At 37.6% G+C, this 19,196-nt stretch overlaps 1 protein-coding gene across 23 annotated transcripts in view; it reads right to left on the bottom strand.

Annotated features, from left to right (window-relative positions):
* MORC1 (MORC family CW-type zinc finger 1) overlaps positions 1-19,196 on the bottom strand; it is a 353,564-nt gene that overhangs the window by 114,656 nt on the left and 219,712 nt on the right. For 16 of the 23 annotated variants that reach the window (XM_084991381.1, XM_084991382.1, XM_084991383.1 and 13 more), the window contains one exon: positions 8,463-8,588. The exons of the other annotated variants lie outside the window; for them this stretch is intronic. In XM_084991381.1, coding sequence (XP_084847507.1) covers positions 8,463-8,588 — 126 coding nt within the window. The remainder of the gene's footprint in view (positions 1-8,462; positions 8,589-19,196) is intronic. 23 annotated transcript variants of the gene reach the window in all.

The raw sequence follows: 19,196 nt of genomic DNA, 5'->3' as shown, positions 1-19,196 counted from the left end.
TTGATATAATGTCATTGGTCCAGATGACATTTTAAAATTTACAATTGCTCACAACAATTAATGGAAGCTAAGAAATATATGCAACTTTGTAAATCCAGTGTAATAAATCTCCCCATTCTCACAAAAGAAAAAATTTTCAGTCAAATCTCCATCCACAATCAGAAGCCCCCATCAGCTTCACACGTTACTTTTTCCTATGAGTGGATTCTTTCAGATAAAAGTAACTTTGAGTAGCAGAGTGACACTTCCACTGGAGGGCAAGGAAGTGGATCCATCCAGTTCTGTCTGTTCCTCAGTCCTTACAACATTCCTTGCAAGGCCTCTAGAAATGGCCTTTCGGTTTCTCAGTGGTTAAAATTTTTTCAAACCCACCTTCCAAACTTTGCATTTACTTTACCTCTGCCCACAACCAATGGCTGGGGTCTCTGTCTCCATCTTGCTTCGGCCTCCTCTCTAACTCTGCCTCATTCTGCCACATTCTAGTCTTCACCCTTCCTTATGAGTTTCCCATTCTACCCCCTACTGTCTTCCATCAATAAAACCATACTCAAATATTTTGCTTTTGTCCATTTTCCACATGAACCAATTAATTGAATACTTTTTTTTCTAGAAGAGCTTGAAAACATGAACTTAATGAAAAGTATTGAGGGAAGTGACAATTAAAACAATAAAAAGATTTGCTCCTGGAGTTCCTATTGTGGCTCAGCGGGTTGGGGACCTGATATTGTCTCTGTGAGGATGCAGGTTTGATCTCTGGCCTCATCCAGTGGGTTAAGGATCTGGCATTGCCACAAGCTGCAATGTAGGTTGCAGATGGCACTTGGATCCAGTGTTGCCCTGGCTGTAACAGAGGCCACAGCTGTAGCTCTGATTCAGCCCCTGGTCTGGGAACTTCCATATGCTGCAGGCGTAACAATAAAAAGAAAAAAAAAAGTTTTGCTTCTTAGAATGGCAAAAATGAATTAAGAAAATACTGTTAACAAGTATGGATTTAGAATAACACAAAAACACACTCTTACACAACTGTTGCTGTAAATATAAATTGGAGTCTACTTCCTGGAATGTAAATTAACAGTAACCATCAAAATTAATGGTGTACCTATCTTCTGACCTAAAATTTACTTCTGTAATCTGCTCTATAGAAATAATCAGATGTGAGCATAAATACACATACAGTCAATGATGCCCAAGCATGTCTAGCTTAGCACTGTAACAATGAAAACCCAAAAAAATCCTAAATATACATCAATAAATAGCTAAATAAACCACAGAGTGCTGCACAATACATATAATAATGATAGGGAAAGATTTCCAAGAGATAACTTGTAAGTGAAATAAGCAAGTTGCATATAACATGTTTTTAACAAAACTCCCTATGTTCATACAGGGAACTATACTCAATATCCTGTTATAAACCATAATGGATAAGATGAGAAAGAATATATATAACCGAATCATTTTTTGTACAGCAGAAATTAACACAGGATTCTAAACTGACTATACTTCAATAAAATAAATTTTTAAAAAACTCTCTGTATGTGCTTTGTGTGTGTGTAAACGTGTAGATGATGATCTAGAAGGGCATTTTTTTTTTTTTTTTTTTTTGTCTTTTTGCTATTTCTTTGGGCCGCTCTCGCGGCATACGGAGGTTCCCAGGCTAGGGGTCTAATCGGTGCTGTAGCCACCGGCCTACACCAGAGCCACAGCAACGCGGGATCCGAGCCGCGTCTGCAACCTACACCATAGCTCACGGCAATGCCGGATCGTTAACCCACTGAGCAAGGGCAGGGATCGAACCCGCAACCTCATGGTTCCTAGTCGGATTCATTAACCACTGCGCCATGACGGGAACTCCCAGAAGGGCATTTATTAAATTCCAGGCAGAGGTTCTTCTTTAGGGAGATTACAGAGTGCCAGAACACAGACAGAATGCCAAGTGGTAAAGAGGGCTTTTAGTTATTTGATCTTTTCCAATATCTAACTCTGTACTGTTTGAACTTTTATTAATTTTACCATTTTAGGAGGAAAACAGAACTACAACCCCAAAGAGAAATAAACCCCTAAAGAGAAATAAATTATGAAAAATATTGAGTATTGTTTAAGATTTTATGTGGAAGAAGTTTGGAGTATAACATAATATGGCATTTTGAATGACTATTTTAATCAGAATCACCTGCATAAATTACACTTTCATTGGTATTTAACACTCACACTTATAAAACTTGTCCAAAACATGTTGGCTAATAAAAAATGAAATACATATTTTTTTAAATTTTAAGTTTGAAAAAACAGGCCACAAGAAAATGAAAATTCTAAAGTTCTATTTATTCACAAAAAATAGCCCACAGTTGTGAATCATAACTATACTGTAATATTCACCATCATAATTATTTTCTTTTTTAAATTATGAGTTGTCCTGATTAGTCATACTGTAAAATAGTTATAATCCTTAATTATTCATCAAAACATGTGAAGAGGAATGATCAAGGATCTTCTGGCTAGTATAACGTTGACAGCTAGATCTGGATGTCAGATAGACCTCTCCAACTTAGTATGTCCAGAACAAGTGGAAAGAATCCCACCACTACTCCTAACCCCTACACCTGCACCTCTGCTATCATCCCTAAGTTTTTGCTCAGGGAAAAAAAACTTTGAAAGCACCCACAACTCCTCATTTTCTCTCAACTTCACATCCAGTGCATCAGCAGGTATTAGTGCCTCTATCTTGACAATATCTCTGTAATCTGACCACTATTCATGCTTCCACCCCTACTCCCCCCAACTCAAGCCACTACCATCTCTCCCCTAAAATACAGCAAAGGTATCTTACCTAATCTCCCTCCCTCCCTTCTTGCCCTTTAAAATCAGTTCTTTACTTAGCAGCCACAGTCATCTTCTTAAAACGTAAATCAAGAAAAGTCACTCTTAGGTCTTTACATTCTCAACACAACCACCTCTTCTTGCCACGTTTCTCAAGGCCCTATAATATCTGCCACCATCTACCTTGTCTTTTCCCAATCGCTGTGTTTGAGCTACATTAGCCTTTTCCTGGTCTTCTCTTCCTGGAAACATCTTCCTATAAAATTCTTATATGACTCACTGTGGTATCCACCCTCCAATATGTTCTGTAATGGCTCTTGTCTCCCAGCATGACCAAAAGAATATGGAAGAAGTGATGGTAGATTATTCTTGAGGCTAGGTTCTAAAAGACTGAAGTTTCTTCTTCATTCTCTTGAATTGCAAACTCTGGTGGAAACCAGTCCCTGCACCACGGGAAATACTCAGGTCACCCTGTGCAATGGCCTTTGTGAAAAGGAACCTAACTGCCAGCCATGTGAGTTGGCCACTTTGGAAGGGTGTCCTCCAGCTCCCATCAAGCCACAGCAACCCCAAAATCTCTTAGCAATGTCATAGGAATCGCAAAACAAAACCACCCTTACAAAGCCATTCTCAAATTACTGACTCACAGACACTGAGAGATAATAGATGGTTTCTTTATTATGAAGTCACTAAATCTAGGGGTGATTTGTTATACAGGGATAGATACTATATTCACTTTCTCAGTTTATTCAGCTCTCTCCTCAAAAGCTATTTATTTAAAAGCGACTTCCTTGATTTCCTAACTAAAATAGTCATCTAACATCCCCCACCCCATAAATCTCTATTTCTTTGTCTTTTTTCCTGGCAAATTAGCCACCTTTTTTTTTTTTTTTTTTTTTGGTCTTTGTATGGAGACCATAAAGGAGGTTCCCAGGCCAGGCATCGAATCGGAGCTGTAGCCACAGGCCTAAACTGCAGCCACAGCAATTCAGATCCGAACTGCATCTGCAACCTACACACCACAGCTCACGGCAACGCGGGATCCTTAACCCACTGAGCAAGGCCAAGGATTGAACCTGCGTCTTCATGGTTACTAGTCAGATTCGTTTCCACCAAGCTATGGCGGGAACTCCCCCTCTCTCCCCCCCCTTTTTTTTTTAACTTACTACCTTTTCACCCTCTAGAATTAAGCTTCAGAAGGCAGGAATTTTTTGTGGTTGCTTATGCCAAATGCTGAATGCCTACACGATCGCTTGGCACAGGGCAGTCATCCCATCCATTTCTTATTATCCACTTGTATAATAACAACCACTGTTTGTTCACAAACGTGTGGATTATGATGAGCATTATGTTTAAAATACAACATATTTTTATTTTCATCCTCACAACAACCCTAAGGGGCAGAAGAATTCCCAGTGTTCAGTGGAGACGTGTCAGGTTTAAGGAATTGCTGACCATTCACAACTAGTAAATGACAAAACCAAAACTCAGATCCAAGTTTGGCTGATCCAAATTTTGCTTTTGACTACTTTCATATATTGAAAAACTAAATTTAAGACAATACAAACACATGAGGGAATACATAAGACGCATAGTTTACAACAGAGATGCTTTTAAAACACGATTAGCCTATCTAGGTGGGTGGGATGTGAGGGGCTGGGGAACATCCATAAATAGTGACGACAGTCCCAGAAGCAGAGTGTTTCAGAGGATTCAACAGAAGACCATGAACTTAGTGGCCCTGAGAAACTTCAAAAGGATCCCTCTGCTCCAGTGAAAGCAGGAGGATTTCAGTGCTTAGGAAGCCAAAGCAAAGCAGTGTTAATGAGGAATGGAGGTCCTCGAATAGATACTTGGGCTCTGTCTACCTTAAAGAGCTTTCAAAAGTGACTAGTGGAGTTCCCGTCGTGGCGCAGTGGTTAATGAATCTGACTAGGAACCATGAGGTTGCAGGTTCGATCCCTGCCCTTGCTCAGTGGGTCAAGGTTCCGGCGTTGCCGTGAGCTGTGGTGTAGGTCACAGACACGGCTCGGATCCTGCGTTGCTGTGGCTCTGGCGTAGGCTGGCAGCTACAGCTCCGATTCGACCTCTAGCCCGGGATCCTCCATATGCCGCAGGAGCGGCCCAAGAAATGGCAAAAAGACAAAAAAAAAAAAAAAAAAAAAAAAAGTGACTAGTCTGTGTCCTTCCTTAGGCCTCATGTGCAGAGATTTAATGCCTGCATAAATCTCAGGGTTTTTTTCTCTATTAAACCTAAAAAATTCAAAGCCAAAGAAAATCAGTAATGTCTGTTGCCTAAGATCAAGTAACACAGCCATACATTAGCCTGTTCCATTATATAAATAAACAATATTTTAGATCCCAAGAATTACAGGCTTCTAAAATATTTAAGTTGAAAAAGACCTTAGAAATCACCTAGCTGAAATTCCTCCACAAATAATAATTCTTTCTACAACATAGGTTCTCCCAGAGACAAATCTGTCCTCATCTTGATGGGAGTGCCTTTCACTGCTGAAGAGTATGAACTTCATTAATGTCCTGCAACACTCATGGCTTTCTCTCGTGTCATGTGAGTCTGAAGAAGCTAAATTTGCTGCCCTAGACACACTGGGTTTAGTATTCTGGACATTAAACCTGCTAACTGGACCAGGGACTGGTGTTCAACCACAGGAAGCTATGTGAAAAATCAAACCATTCTAGTGTGTCTTATCCCCAAATTCACTCAATAAGGACGCTGTGAGTTTTATGGTAGAAAACCCATCCTTAGAGGAGCAGGTACTAAGTATACACAGTAAAGCCAGCTCAGTAGAGCCCAGGTATATCCTGGACAATACTGGGATGTTGCTTCAGCTCTCTAGAATATCCCAGCTATGGGATGACACTGAGTCAAAGGTGACAGTAAAGAGGCTGGGTGGTGCCTTCCTCTTTGACTCCTCTGAATATCCTTATATTAAACAGCAATGGAAAAAGATGATCTGTGTCTCTCTGGCTTGCAAAAACAGCATAACATTCTCATGCTAAGCTTGCTCTAAATGTCTTCTACTTCTATCCAGCCATCCAATTTCTGCCCTCTGGAATTCCAAGCATCATATGGCAGCCTTTCAGGTTTTCACTCAGGCTCTAAGTCTTCTCTCATCCATGGCAAGATGCTCAATTCCAAAGACCCCCCCCACTCCCAGACAGTTCATTTACTGTGAGCTAGGAAGTCTGCTTCCCTCCTAAAGCATCCCCATCTGAACATCATCCTCGAGACACAGTGCAGACAAGGACATGCTTTATAAGGACTGTAACCATCTTCTTCTGCTCACTAAGTTCCATAAACATTTTCAACAATCCTGTCACACTATCAGCTTATATTAAACTTGTGGTCAATTAAAGCATCTTTTTTTGCCCCAAGTAAATCACTTTCCAGTCTAGTATATTAACACAACAGATTTCTAAAATCTAAATTCAGGACTGTATGTTAAATTACATTTACCTTTTGTACATCAAATCTTTCACATCTTGTTCATATTACACCCAACAGAAGATATTCCTCCTAGTTCGGGGTCAATTATGAATTCAAACATATTCTTTTTTATCGTTATCGATAAAAATACTAAACAGAATATGATTAAGGGAGGAAACCAATGACATGACACCAGAAATTCCCCTCTGGCCCCTTCTAAACTTGTTAAAGATTGGAGTAAAGGAGCTATGGCAACTCTAAGTACATCTACAATTAAAATGTAGTCTTCTTTTGTTTGCTACGAAAATATACAGAAATGACTGACCATGACGTAAAGTCATGTATTCTTATAAATAATACTTCAGGGCTCATTTCTAGGCATTTATTGGAGCCTGGATGTTCAGGTAGACATTCAATCATTTTTAATACATTTTAAATGCTTCTACTCTGGCCAAATAGGATCATCCCAGCTTTTAATTCTTTTTGATACAGCTATTAGTGTCTTTGGGGAAAGAAATAAAGTAAGGGTTATCCTACTATTAGTGAGGTAACATGGAGAGAACTCCACACATTTCTTACATAAAACTTTTGCCACTAGAGAACCTACAAGGAAAATAATACGCAAGTCAATAAGGCAAATGAAAGAAAGTTCAAGCCTAAGGGATAAATCCATGAAAAATCAAATCTGTCCATACTGTAGATCCCAAATATCAGAGTTTATTGGAGCACCATAAAACTTGTCAAAGGTTTAATCCCCTTTAAGTATCTTTTAGGGAATAAAATAAATATTTATATTTATTTCCTGGTAAGATATATATAAGAATATTACATTGAAAGGTACATAAAAAATATACCGGGATGGTAAATAGCCATCCCTTGAAACAAGTAATTCAGGGAGATGAAATTCAATTTAATAAAATTCCCTCAGAAAGTAGAGACAAATTTACATTTTCCATTGGCTTAAACCATTTTTCACCCAAACTCACTATGAGAAGAATAATTTAATTTGAAAGATCAGCTCTATTGATTGATCCAGGAGACCCTTGGTACTTCCCAGAAAAAATAAGACTGATGAAAAGGAAATGTCACTTTGATATGAATTAGGGAACAAAGAGATTTATAGAGTAAGTCTCAGGCTTCACCCTTTCATTTTTAAAAATATGATCTGCAATCTAATCAGAAATCCAAAGTAAAGCTTTTGAGGAATCCATTGGTATGTGATCAGGTCATTCAATTCAGAATCTACAATTTTTAATATTAATATTGATATGAGTGATTGCAAGGCCCCAGAACCTCAACTACTTTTTCATGAAAATGTGACAACATAACAGATGTGGGTCTATTAAAAAGAATTAATGTGGTATAGGAGAAGGAGCATGGAATTTGAATTGATAAAGAATTCAGAGCCAGAGATGTGAGTTCTTTCCAATTCTGACATTTATTTATTTCTAAAATGATAATAAAACATAACCCACAGGGTCACTGCAAAAATCAAATAACATAATAAGGCATATATACAGACAATGCACAAGCATTAAACGTTCCTCTCAGTAGATAGTAAACTTCTGTAAACTAAAAGTAACCTTTTCTTTCTTTGCTTGTGTACCTAGCCCAATCTCAGACTAACAGAAGGTCTGATAAAAGTTCAGTGAATAAATTAATGACCACTCATAAACACACACACGAATTAGTGTTTGGATCACACCCATAGTTGTGTAATTATATAATATGTAAATGTAAGCTTCAAAAAAGCCTATGATAAAATATAAAAGATAAATAAAATATAAATGAACCATATGTGTCTTATACACATGTTCATTCTATATGTAATATACATGCACAAATGTCACAAATGTGTATATGATTTAATAGTTCAAATATATTGTATTAAAAAGAAACAAGAGAACTGATTTTTAATAGAATATATCATAATTGAAGCACCTAGGATTCACTGAAGTAAACAATAAATTCTTAGGTGGGAGACCATCTTCACCGCAATATGTCGCTATTTTGGCCAAACACATGTTTCACATTACTCTGCAGCAAACCTTCTAGAACAGTTTGAATTTTACTTAAAATGTAAAATCTTACTATCAAATTGTAAAAGTCTTACTATCAAGTCACTTTGACAATTAGGGTAGAAGGTATTTTACAAATAAAAACTCTATGAAGAAATTGAAGAAAGGTGAGTTACCTGGGTCTGTAGAGGCAATAACATAGGTATTTTGTTTTAACTTTTTTGGCCTGAATGAATATTCTCATCCAAGGGTCAAAATACAGAACAGATGTATAGGCTCTGAATGACCATCTCTCTGGAAAACTAGAAAAGAAAATATCAAAGGCCACACTATAGAGGATGTAATAATGATATTATTTGAGAAGAAAAAATAAGACTACTAAATTATAATGGTTACTACTAACAGCTTTAGGAAATTTTTTTTCTAAATCCAATGACACATCAAACACCAGCAAATCTTCCAACAATCATGCACCCTCTAAATACAAGGGCTTACATGAATAAACCTACACTTTGATTAGAACTGAACTTTTCATCTAATTCTAAGTAGATTTACATCAGCAGTAGGAAAGATACTTCTCATTAAAGCTATCAACCATCCAAGAAGGACAAAACCAAGTCAAATAAACAAAAGAATCCCCCTCCTCAAACATAACAAAAAGAATCTAGGCCTGGATTTCTCTGGTGGCCTAGCAGGTTAGGGATCCGGTGGGGTCACTGCTGTGGTTCAGGTTCAATCCCCGATCTGGGCATTTGCACGTGTTGTTCGCAAGGCCAACAACAACAACCAAAAAGAATGTAGGCCCCCATAAACAAAATACACAAATACATTTCCATAAAGTTATTGCAAACAGAGAAATACAATAAAAATGTTTCATGTGCTTGGAAAATTATGAGTAAGAAACATAAAACTTCATTCTATAAGTGCAGTAAGTATTAAAGTATTAATGGCCAGCTGAGGGGAGAAGTCTGACAATATAAGTGAAAAAAGAAAAAAATAACAGATGGAAAGGCAATAAAATGGGAGCCTAAGAAGAAAACTATTCTTTGTTGTCATGTTGCTTTAAAACTCCAAGGACCTTCTATATTAAAGTCTACTTATAAACTCTAAATCTTCTCCAATTAGGTGAGAAATAGAGACCAAAATCGAGCTTAGCCATGCTTAAGAAGTAGCACTCTTCATCCTCTATGAAGGGCTACAGGGCCAAAGAGAAAGCTGGGGACAGTAAACCTATCATTTTCACAATCCCACCTCAGTCTAGAGGGAGATAAGTTGTTGGAAAGGAAATATAAAACCTGTTGGGGGGAAGAGGCTGCTCAATGGGTAGTTACTCCATAAGAAAGAGCTCCAAAGAATTTACACAAATGAAGACAAAGCCCATAAGCAGTCCAAGGATTTCCTGGTAGGTAATAAGTTCCTCCAGGCAGAATCTGAAGCCGATTATAAAGTCAGGAATTTCTTTTATTTGTTTAAAAATAAATTCTTTTAAAGTAAGCCTTGAGTAGAATTCCTCAATATAAATTACATAAAAGTATCTAGTCCATTGCTATCTCCCCCAGTATAAGTGCAGCTTTCATGTGACAAGAAAGGCTGTCTGCATTAAGGTGCAGCACTACAATAATGTAGTCAGTTATTAGTGTACCAGACGCTGCACAATCAGGAAAGTCCTCACCTGTTAAAAGAAAAAAAAAAAGTCACCTTGGGACACTATAAAAATTCTGAGAACTCGTGCCATTATTCAAATCCTTTCTGGATCTCCTGATTTGAAATTGCCCTTACAGCTAGAAGCTGTTTCATCTGACTCTCCTCAAAGCTAACACTCCTCTGTCATTTGAAGGTAAAAGTCAGAAGTAATTCAGAGCTAAGTTTGAGAATTTGAGGACTATGGTGAAATATCAAACTAGGTTAGACAAATTTTGGTTAAAAATATTACACAAATATAAATTAAGGACACTAGTACTTCTAACTCTATTAACTCATTTTTTAAACTCATTCAATAAATATTTACAGATAAAAATTCATAGCATTGTGTCGGGGATCCTCAAGAGCTCCTCTGTGTTAGAAGATTGTGCTAAGTCTCATGGGACTTGGCATCTAAGTGTACTCATGGCTAAGATTTATCATGGAGACATAGTAAGGTTTTACAGGGGCTCATGGGGAAAACATAGGTGGTGTCTGGAGGATTCCTTGCACAGCTTTCTTAGGTTCTCTCCCTCTTATATAGGGTCACACGGAGACTACTCTTCCCCCAGCTATGAAAATGTAGCAACACATGTGCGATGCTTCTGTCTAGAGAAGCTCATTAGAGATTGGGCACTAAAGGTTTTCTTTTTTTGTTTGGTTTTTTTTCTGGTTTTTCTTTTTTTAAAAAAAAATAAAAAGGATTTACTGTATAATACATGGTACTACTTTCAATACATTGAATGTATATATCTATAATGGAAAAGAATCTGAAGCTGTAAACCTGAGACTAACATAATATTGTAAATCAACTATAGTTTAATAAATGAAATTTTAAGACATAATCCACATCACAATGGTAAATTTAAAAATATATATATATATATATAATGGCATAAAACCACTCTATCACTGTCATTCACCACCATGCAGGCAGGAAAGCTAGTTTCACTTAAGAATGTCCTTAATAAGGACTTCCCGTCTTGGCGCAGTGAAAACAATCTGACTAGGAACCATGAGATTGCAGGTTTGATTCCTGGCCTCGCTCAGTGGGCAAGAATCCAATGTTGCCATGAGCCATGATGTAGGTCGCAGCCGTGGCTCAGATCTGGCATTGCTGTGGCTGTGGTGTAGGGCAGCAGCCACAGCTCCAATTAGACCCCTAGTCTGGGACTCCATATGCCCCAAGTGCGGCCCTAAAAAGACAAAAAGACAAAAAAAGAAAAAAAAGAATGTCCTTAATGAGTCAATAGAAATAATTTTATTACATCTCAACCCTTGAGTACAAACAAGCCTTTTTAATATTCTATGTTATAAAATGGAAAGAATGCATAAAGCACTTTTGCTGCATTCCAAAGGACTGTGGATTCTCATGATACTTTGAGTTGAAATTTAGTTGCAAGTTGAACTACAGCATGTTTTCTCATGGAACAGCATTTTTATCTGAAAGAAAAATCTGCAAACAAACTACGGTTTGTTCAGATTTGGGTATTTGGTGTTTTCTCAAAAGTAAGAGAGTCTATAACCCCGGGGTGTGCGGGGGGAGGGATGGCAGTATTGTTGCTAAAGATAACTGTCAATTAAAATTAGAATGCTCGAAAACTTTTATTCACTATTGTGAGCTTCACAGCTTCCTAATACTTAAGCACTTACTTCTCTGATAAGGTCAGTGTTATAATTAACAAATGTGATTTCTAATATTATATATGATAAACATATCTCAGTGAACCAATATTTTCTAAACGACCAATGCATGAAATTACAAAATCATGCATAGATAAAAGATTTAGCAAAGTACAAGACATGCCAATAAATTTTAATATAACAAACTACAAAAAGTTCATTGATAATAGTTTCAGATTTCACACTGAAAATCACCTTTAGGAAACTACCACTCGTCGAGCTTTGGTGCAGTATCAAAGACAAATATCCACAATTATCTGAAAAGCCTTTTAAAATACCCCTCACTTTTCCAACTACATGTCTGTGAAGCTAGATTTTCTAGATATAGTTCAATCAAAACATTTTATCAGAGATGAATGCAGAACAAATATGAGAACCCAGCTGTCTTCTATTAAGTCAGACATTAAAAAGATTTGTACACATTTAAAATGATGCCGCTCTTCTTACTGTGTTGCAAAAATAATTATTTTTCATTTTTAAATGTTACTGTGTTAACAGTTTATGGTTTTATGATTATTTTTAAATTATTAAATATTTAAAGTTTCATTTCTAAGATGATAAATAACAAAAGCTCTTTGGGATCCTCAATAATTTAAGAGTATAAAGGGATTCTAAGACCAAGATGTTTGAAAGCTGCTGAAAGAGAGTTTCTCTCTCAGTTCACTGAAAGTCAAGGAGGCCATGTGAATACCCTGGATGTTTGTTAGGCAGATGATTATAATTTTACTTCTGCCTAGAATGCCATATGTCACTCTCAGGGAAGAACAGAAGACACCTCAGAAATGCACAGCATAAGAAAAGTGTCTCACTTTTTTTTTAGTTACAAAATGATGTACAACAAAGACAGCCATTGTAGCAAACACTGAAAACACCTAAATGTTTGGTTTCTTGTTCGATTTTGAACTTCAGATGCATCGGTTGATCTAACCATAGCCGTAATTCCTCAGCATGTTGTCACCACTGGTCCACTCAAGATCCCTCTCCTTTGCTTTATTTCACTCTTTCTTCAACTTTCACTCTCATTTCCCTCCTGAGTAATTATCTATCTTGAAAAGGTTAGTATATACCTTTGAAAGTGTGTAGTGTTATAAAATAGAGTTGTTTTATAAAGAATTATGTGTTTTCTATTTAAATAAATATTACTGGTGCTATAATTCTCATTGTTTCCTATTTTTTCTTTCATGATTATGCTTTTCAAATTTTTCCATGATCAATTAGTTCTTACACATATCATTTCACAGTATGCACCCTCTATATTTCATTTTTTGATTAAAATTACTTATTGAACTCAGATGTACCTAACTCTCTACTTCCATTAGTGATGCACTAACATCCATGAACATGTCCCCACTTAAACTTTCTGGAAAAACAGATCCATGAATGGGGTTATGCAATTTATATCCCCATCAGCAGTGCAAAAATCTTCACTATTCCATATCCTCTTCAATACTTGGTATTATCCACCTTTCTAATTGCTACCATTCAATACTTTTAAAATGATATTTTATTGTTGCTTTAATTTGCATTTCACCCCTTTATAATGAACTTTAACAATTCTTCACATATTTGCTATTTATGCAGACTTCTGAATAGAGATCTCAGACCTGTTAACCCTCCTAGGAATTTTACACATTTGTTTTGGTTTTTCATACTAGGCCTGGTCATATAAGCACTCTCTGCCAAGTATGTATCAAAATTCCAGACTCCCAGAAAAAAAGTAGGCTTTCTGCATAAGCCATACTGTTTGCACAGTCAACACATGGTATCTTCAAGAGATCTAAGGGAAAAAAAAAGACTGTTATTCTCCGCCACCCAGGAACTGCTTCATATATCCATATATCTTTTCCAAGAGGTGTTCTTCTCTTGGTTCCTCCTACATGTCTTTTCCATCTTAAACTTTTCCACAAGTGTCCATATTTCTATTTTTGTCAGTGTCATCGTTCTCTCTCACTTTCTATTTAACTAGCTATGACAAACTCAGAAAGGAAGAGGGGGAGAGCAAACCCTTATCTATTAGGGAAAGTTTTATATTAGTGAGAACTCTTCACCAGCCAGCTTCCCAAAAGCCAGCCAAATGGAAATCTTGCAAACAAGCCTTCTAGTGTTAACCCTTCTACACACACTTACTTTTGAAAATTCCCATTTACTTGTGATAAACAGAATGGCAAAAACTCTTACGTTATTATGATATCAGTGATAGACAAAAAAGGCTAAATGTGAAATACGTAAATACGTAAAATAGGCCACTCAACATCACTTTCAAACATCTTTATGTAATGCATAAGGTCCTTCATGATGTGGACTCCACTTAACTCTCCAGGCTCTTCTCCTGCCAGCTTCAGTCTAGCCATTCAGGATCACATCCGTTCTCCAATATGGGGTTATGCTTTCTTGCCCCTAAGCTTTGGTACATTTAATTCTTTGGCCATTTTCAGTTAGCTCCTCTTCACACTTCAGGAGATCTCACTTTCTCTCGAAGCCTTCCCTTACTCCCCAAGATTGGATGAATCACTCTCCTTCGATGCTCCCCTCCTTCTTCTGTGCCTCCCCATCACAGCACTTACCACTTAGTGGTGTCCTAATTGCCTGTTTCCTTATTTGTACCTCCATAAAAGTGTATATTCCATGAGGCTAGCATCTTTATCAATAAATATTTGTTGAATAAGTGATAAATTATTCAGGACTTCCTTGGCTTCATTTAGAATGAACAACAGAGGGTTCCGTATATAAGACTTTTTAATGATTGATCATCTCTTTGCAAATAAAGCCACTCACTTTGGAAAATCAAACACAAATGTACTAAGTCATCATGGTGTCTTAGGAGATTTAGGGAAAAAACACTGTTACTCGTCATCATCTAGGAACTGCTTCATGTATCTTTTGCAAGAGCTGTTCTTCTCTTGTTTCCTCCTAAATGTCTTTCTCATCTTAAAATTTTCCAGAAGGGTCCATATTTCTATATTTGTCTGTATCATCTTTCTCTTTCAATTTCTATTTAATTGGCTATGATAAACTGAGAAAGGAAGAGAGAAAGCAAACTCCCTAATACACACACACACACACACACACACACACACACACACACACACTCGGCATCACAAGACAGACTTGAGAAGAGAGAATTCTAGGTCAGAAACTGGTTTTATATCCTGTGGAAAATAACAGGAGGAGATGGAATACTCTATGTGCTTCTCCCTTAATCAGCAGTGGTTATTCTCAAAAAGTCTCAAATTTAGCCTCCGGCAGTAGCTGTGGCCTCTTTTCTCTGCCAACTATCCACATTGTCCTGCTGCTACTGGAGGTATTGCTCCATAGGCAGCATACCATAGGTGGACTGATGTGTTGGGGCCACCAAACTGTGTTAAAGGCAGGACAGGGGCTGGAAAGAGGGGTCTCATGACCAAGACCACATCTTCCTTATCTACTCATTCAGATGCTCTGTGGCTGGAGTCTGAGAACGTGAATTTTTTAAAGTGATCCAGTGATTTTTTAACTCTACCAGTTTTGAGAACCAGTGCCTGGTAGGTCGACTGGATAGGTGGTAGATAAGGCAGTTTTCCTGAAAGAGTTGTAGAACAATCTCTGGAAGGTATTTGGACTCCAGATTTATTCACACTATGTACACAGACAACAGACTCCCATCCAGCCCAACGACTGAGCTACCTTCCATAGTTGAGAAAACTCTAAAATGTAGGCTCTAGGAATTCCCGTCATGGTTCTGTGGTTAACGAATCCAACTAGAGCCATGAGGTTGCAGGCTTGATCCCTGGCCTCGCTCAGTGGGTTAAGGATCTGGTGTTGCCGTGATCTGTGGTGTAGGTCGCAGACACGGCTTGGATCCCATGTTGCTGTGGCTCTGGCGTAGGTCAGGGGCTGCAGCTCCAATTCGACCCCTAGCCTGGGAACTTCCATATGCCACAGGAGCAGCCCAAGAAATAGCAAAAAGACCAAAAAAAAAAAAATGCAGGCACTAAACTAAATTAGATCCCTTTTGGAATTTATCTCAGAAGTGCCATATTTCTATTCATGAAAATATTGGATATTATAACCAAAACTAGTTTTCTAGATGTATTGCTGAAGCAAAATAAGGGATTTCTTGAAGTTGAAATTAAGAAGGCCTATATTATTTTGAATATAAAGAAGTACACAAAGATTTTTAACTAGGTGAAGTTCTGAACTATAAAGCAGGCTACCAAATTTAATCTTGCGGTAGATTATATTTAAGAGAAATGTCAACTCAAAGAGGTAATTTAAAAGAAAAGTTACAAGTTACGCAAAGTAATCAAAGTGCTTCTGGTTTAACCACAGCATAGCAAGCAGCACATTATAACAATTTGAAGCTGTAACTTTTGATGTGTTCCCAAGCCAGCTCAGTTAAGACATAAACTAGAGACATTATGGAATTCTGCCCAATGACTGTCAATTTAGAAACACACTGGCAACGTGGCACCTAATTTCAAACCATTACTTAGCACAAAATTTCAACTCCGTTACTCTGTACTATATCATTACTTTCAGAGCTGTTTTTTTGGCTGGGTTCCTCTAGTTGCCTAAAATCCTAAACTGTAATGAATTCCAGGACCACAACAGGCCCTCTTGAAGACAGCCATTGCCATGATGCCTTTTGACTACAGAATCCATGTTTTCTTTCATTTTCTTGTGAAGTTGAATATGTAAAATAGTCATAATGTTAAAAAGATAATAAGTAATTGAAAGCAACATGGGCGCAAGGAAACCACATGCATAACAGACCAGGTAAAATGGTCATATGACCCTGGCCCCCAAAAAAGGAAATCAGGAAAAATGCTGTAGGAGTTAACAAGTCTTCAGAGTTTGGATGTCAAAAAAGATTTCAAAGATAACAGAAGCATTTTAAAAATTTTCCTAAAACTTCCTCTCTCATCCCAATAGAGAGCCCCAATGATCATCAGGGATGGAGGACCATAGACGCCACTTCTGAGAGTGTCAGCACCTTCCAATGAAAGTATCTGCAATACCCTTAGAAAATGAGACAGGAACTAGATAGGAGTTCCCACTGTGGCTCAGTAGTAATGAACCTGACTAGTATCCATGAAGGCATAGATTTGATCCCTGGCTCCACTCGGTGGGTTAAGGATCTGGCATTGCTGTGAGCTGTGGTATAGGTTGCAGATGCAGCTCGGACATCATGTTGCTGTGGCTGTGGCTGGCAGCTACAGCTTCAATTCGACCCCTAGCCTGGGAACTTCCATACGCTGCAACTGCAGCCCTAAAAAAAAAGAAAAAAAAAAAAAAAAGAAAAAAGAAGAAAAAGAAAGAAAGAAAATTACCACCTAGACACTGACATTCAATTTGGTTTACCTTAATTCATTTGTTGCTTGCTATGTACCAGGCATTGATCTGGTTTACAGAGCATTACAGTAAGTTCTAAAAAGAAGCATTGTAGGAAAAGAAGAATTGAGGGAATTAAAATGCATTAGAATTTCCATGCACTCAGAATTGTGCCTAATCTATTTCTATAATATATATATTATGTATATGATGCTATAGCTTCATTTTATAGATGAGAACACTGAAGTTAAGAGACTATAAATAACTTAACACTAACATGAAAGCTCTCTCCACAGAATTCAAGCCACTTGGGGGTGGAAATATTTGTCCGTTTTGTTCCCTGATATATCCCCAGCTCCTAAAAGAAGGCTTGACAGTCATACTCAATAAATATCCACTGAACAAGTGAATGTAAAATGAATCTATCTATAGTAGAAGAACTAGAATTTGAGACAAGTTCTAAGCAACTACAAAGTCCTCTCTTTTTATAATACCCCCCACCTCTGTCCTTCTAAGGTTGATTGGTTTGAAGTACAGCATTGCAGTGTAACTTGGAGCACTGAGAGTCAGATGATGGACTCAGGCAGCCCCACCTCCAGTGCCCCTACCTGCTTATAAGCCTGAGGTTCTGGTTCCTTCAACTTAATTCGCAGAATAGGACCCAAGGATCTGGTGGCCACATTGTAAATCAACTATACTTTAATAAAACAAAGAGTAGTGAAAGTAAAAAATGAAGTAATAAGACCACATATTTTTCAAGGAAGTTCTACCAAATCTATAGGTAAATAAAAGATTCATTTTATACAAACTCTTTCAAGTCAACAAAAGAGAAGAAAAACTCCCCTACTCATTCTACTATATTCTATATACCAATACTAAATAAGACAGGGATAATAAAAGTGTAACTATAGCCAGTCTCATGTGTAAGCATAAAGGCAAAAGAAATATTAAATACAGTACTAGCAAAATTGACACAATGAATCATAAACTGGTTGGGATTATTTGAGCAGTGAAAGGATGGCTCAACACCATAAACTCTAATACAATAATACATTGCTTTAACAGATTAAAGGAAAAAACTAAACTAAACCACTCAATGGTTATCAAAAAATTAACTAAAATTTATTACCTGGGAGCTGGAGCAAGATGGCGGAGGAGTAAGAGATCACGCACACCTCTCACAAACACATCAAAAAAAAACACATTTACATGTAAAACGACTCATACAGAACATCAACTGAATGTGCGCAAAAGAACTTAAACCTCCAAAAAGGGCAAGAAACTCTTGGCATAACTGGGTAGAACAAAAGAAAAAGAGAGAGAGAAAAGGAATCAGGACAGGACTGGCATTCCTGAGAGGGAGCCGTGAAGGAGAAAAGAAACCCACCTTCTGGGAAGCCACCTAAACTGACAGAAAGATCAGCCGAGCTGGAGGGACCTCAAAGTTGCCAAGAAAAGCACAGCACCTGGACTGAGATCAGCAAAGTGAGAGCCACAGAGATCATCTGAACCACTGGTCCGGACACCACAGCCTTAGACGCTCGGGTTGGGGCAGGGTGCTAAGACTTATGCTACAGAGGTCAGTCCTGGGGAGAGGACTGTGATTGGCAGTGTGGAGATAGTCTAAGGGGCTAAGGAGCAGTGTACCACAGGCAGGAGAGCAGTACAGCATGAGCTGGGGAGGGGAACACAACAGTAGAGGGAACCAGGGAGAAGGTCTGGACCCACAGGAGTGGCAAGATATATTTAAAATTCTGAAAGGAAAAAAATTGCAACCTAGAATACTCTATCCTGCAAGAATATCATTTAAAATAAAAAGGGAAATAAAGAATTTCTCCAACAAAAAAAAGCTAAAAGAGTACAGCAATACTAAACCCACTCTAAAAGAAATACTGAAAGGGCTTCTCTAAATTAAAAAAAAAAAAAAAAAAGTAAGAAGAATTAGAATGGTGGAAACCACAATTGGAAAGCAATCACTTAAGTAAGCCAGCATACAGAGCCAAACATGAAGATGTTGAAAAAAAAAAAAAAAAAAAAAAAAAAAAGACATCAAAATCATACAATGTGGGGAAGGAAAATAAGAAAATATAGATTATTTTTTTTTATTTTAAGGAGGAGTTCCCATTGTGGCTCAGTGGTTAATAAATCCAACTAGGAACCATGAGGTTGCAAGTTCAATCCCTGGCCTCGCTCAGTGGGTTAAGGATCTGGCATTGCTGTGAGCTGTGGTGTAGGGT

The sequence above is a fragment of the Sus scrofa genome, chromosome 13 (genome assembly GCF_054392235.1).
Source record: "Sus scrofa isolate SSC_HxYL_T2T_F1_AM1 chromosome 13, Sscrofa_HxYL_maternal_Yorkshire_Landrace_v2.0, whole genome shotgun sequence".
Taxonomy (NCBI): Eukaryota; Metazoa; Chordata; class Mammalia; order Artiodactyla; family Suidae; genus Sus; species Sus scrofa.
This window is presented reverse-complemented; position numbering and strand designations above follow the sequence as displayed.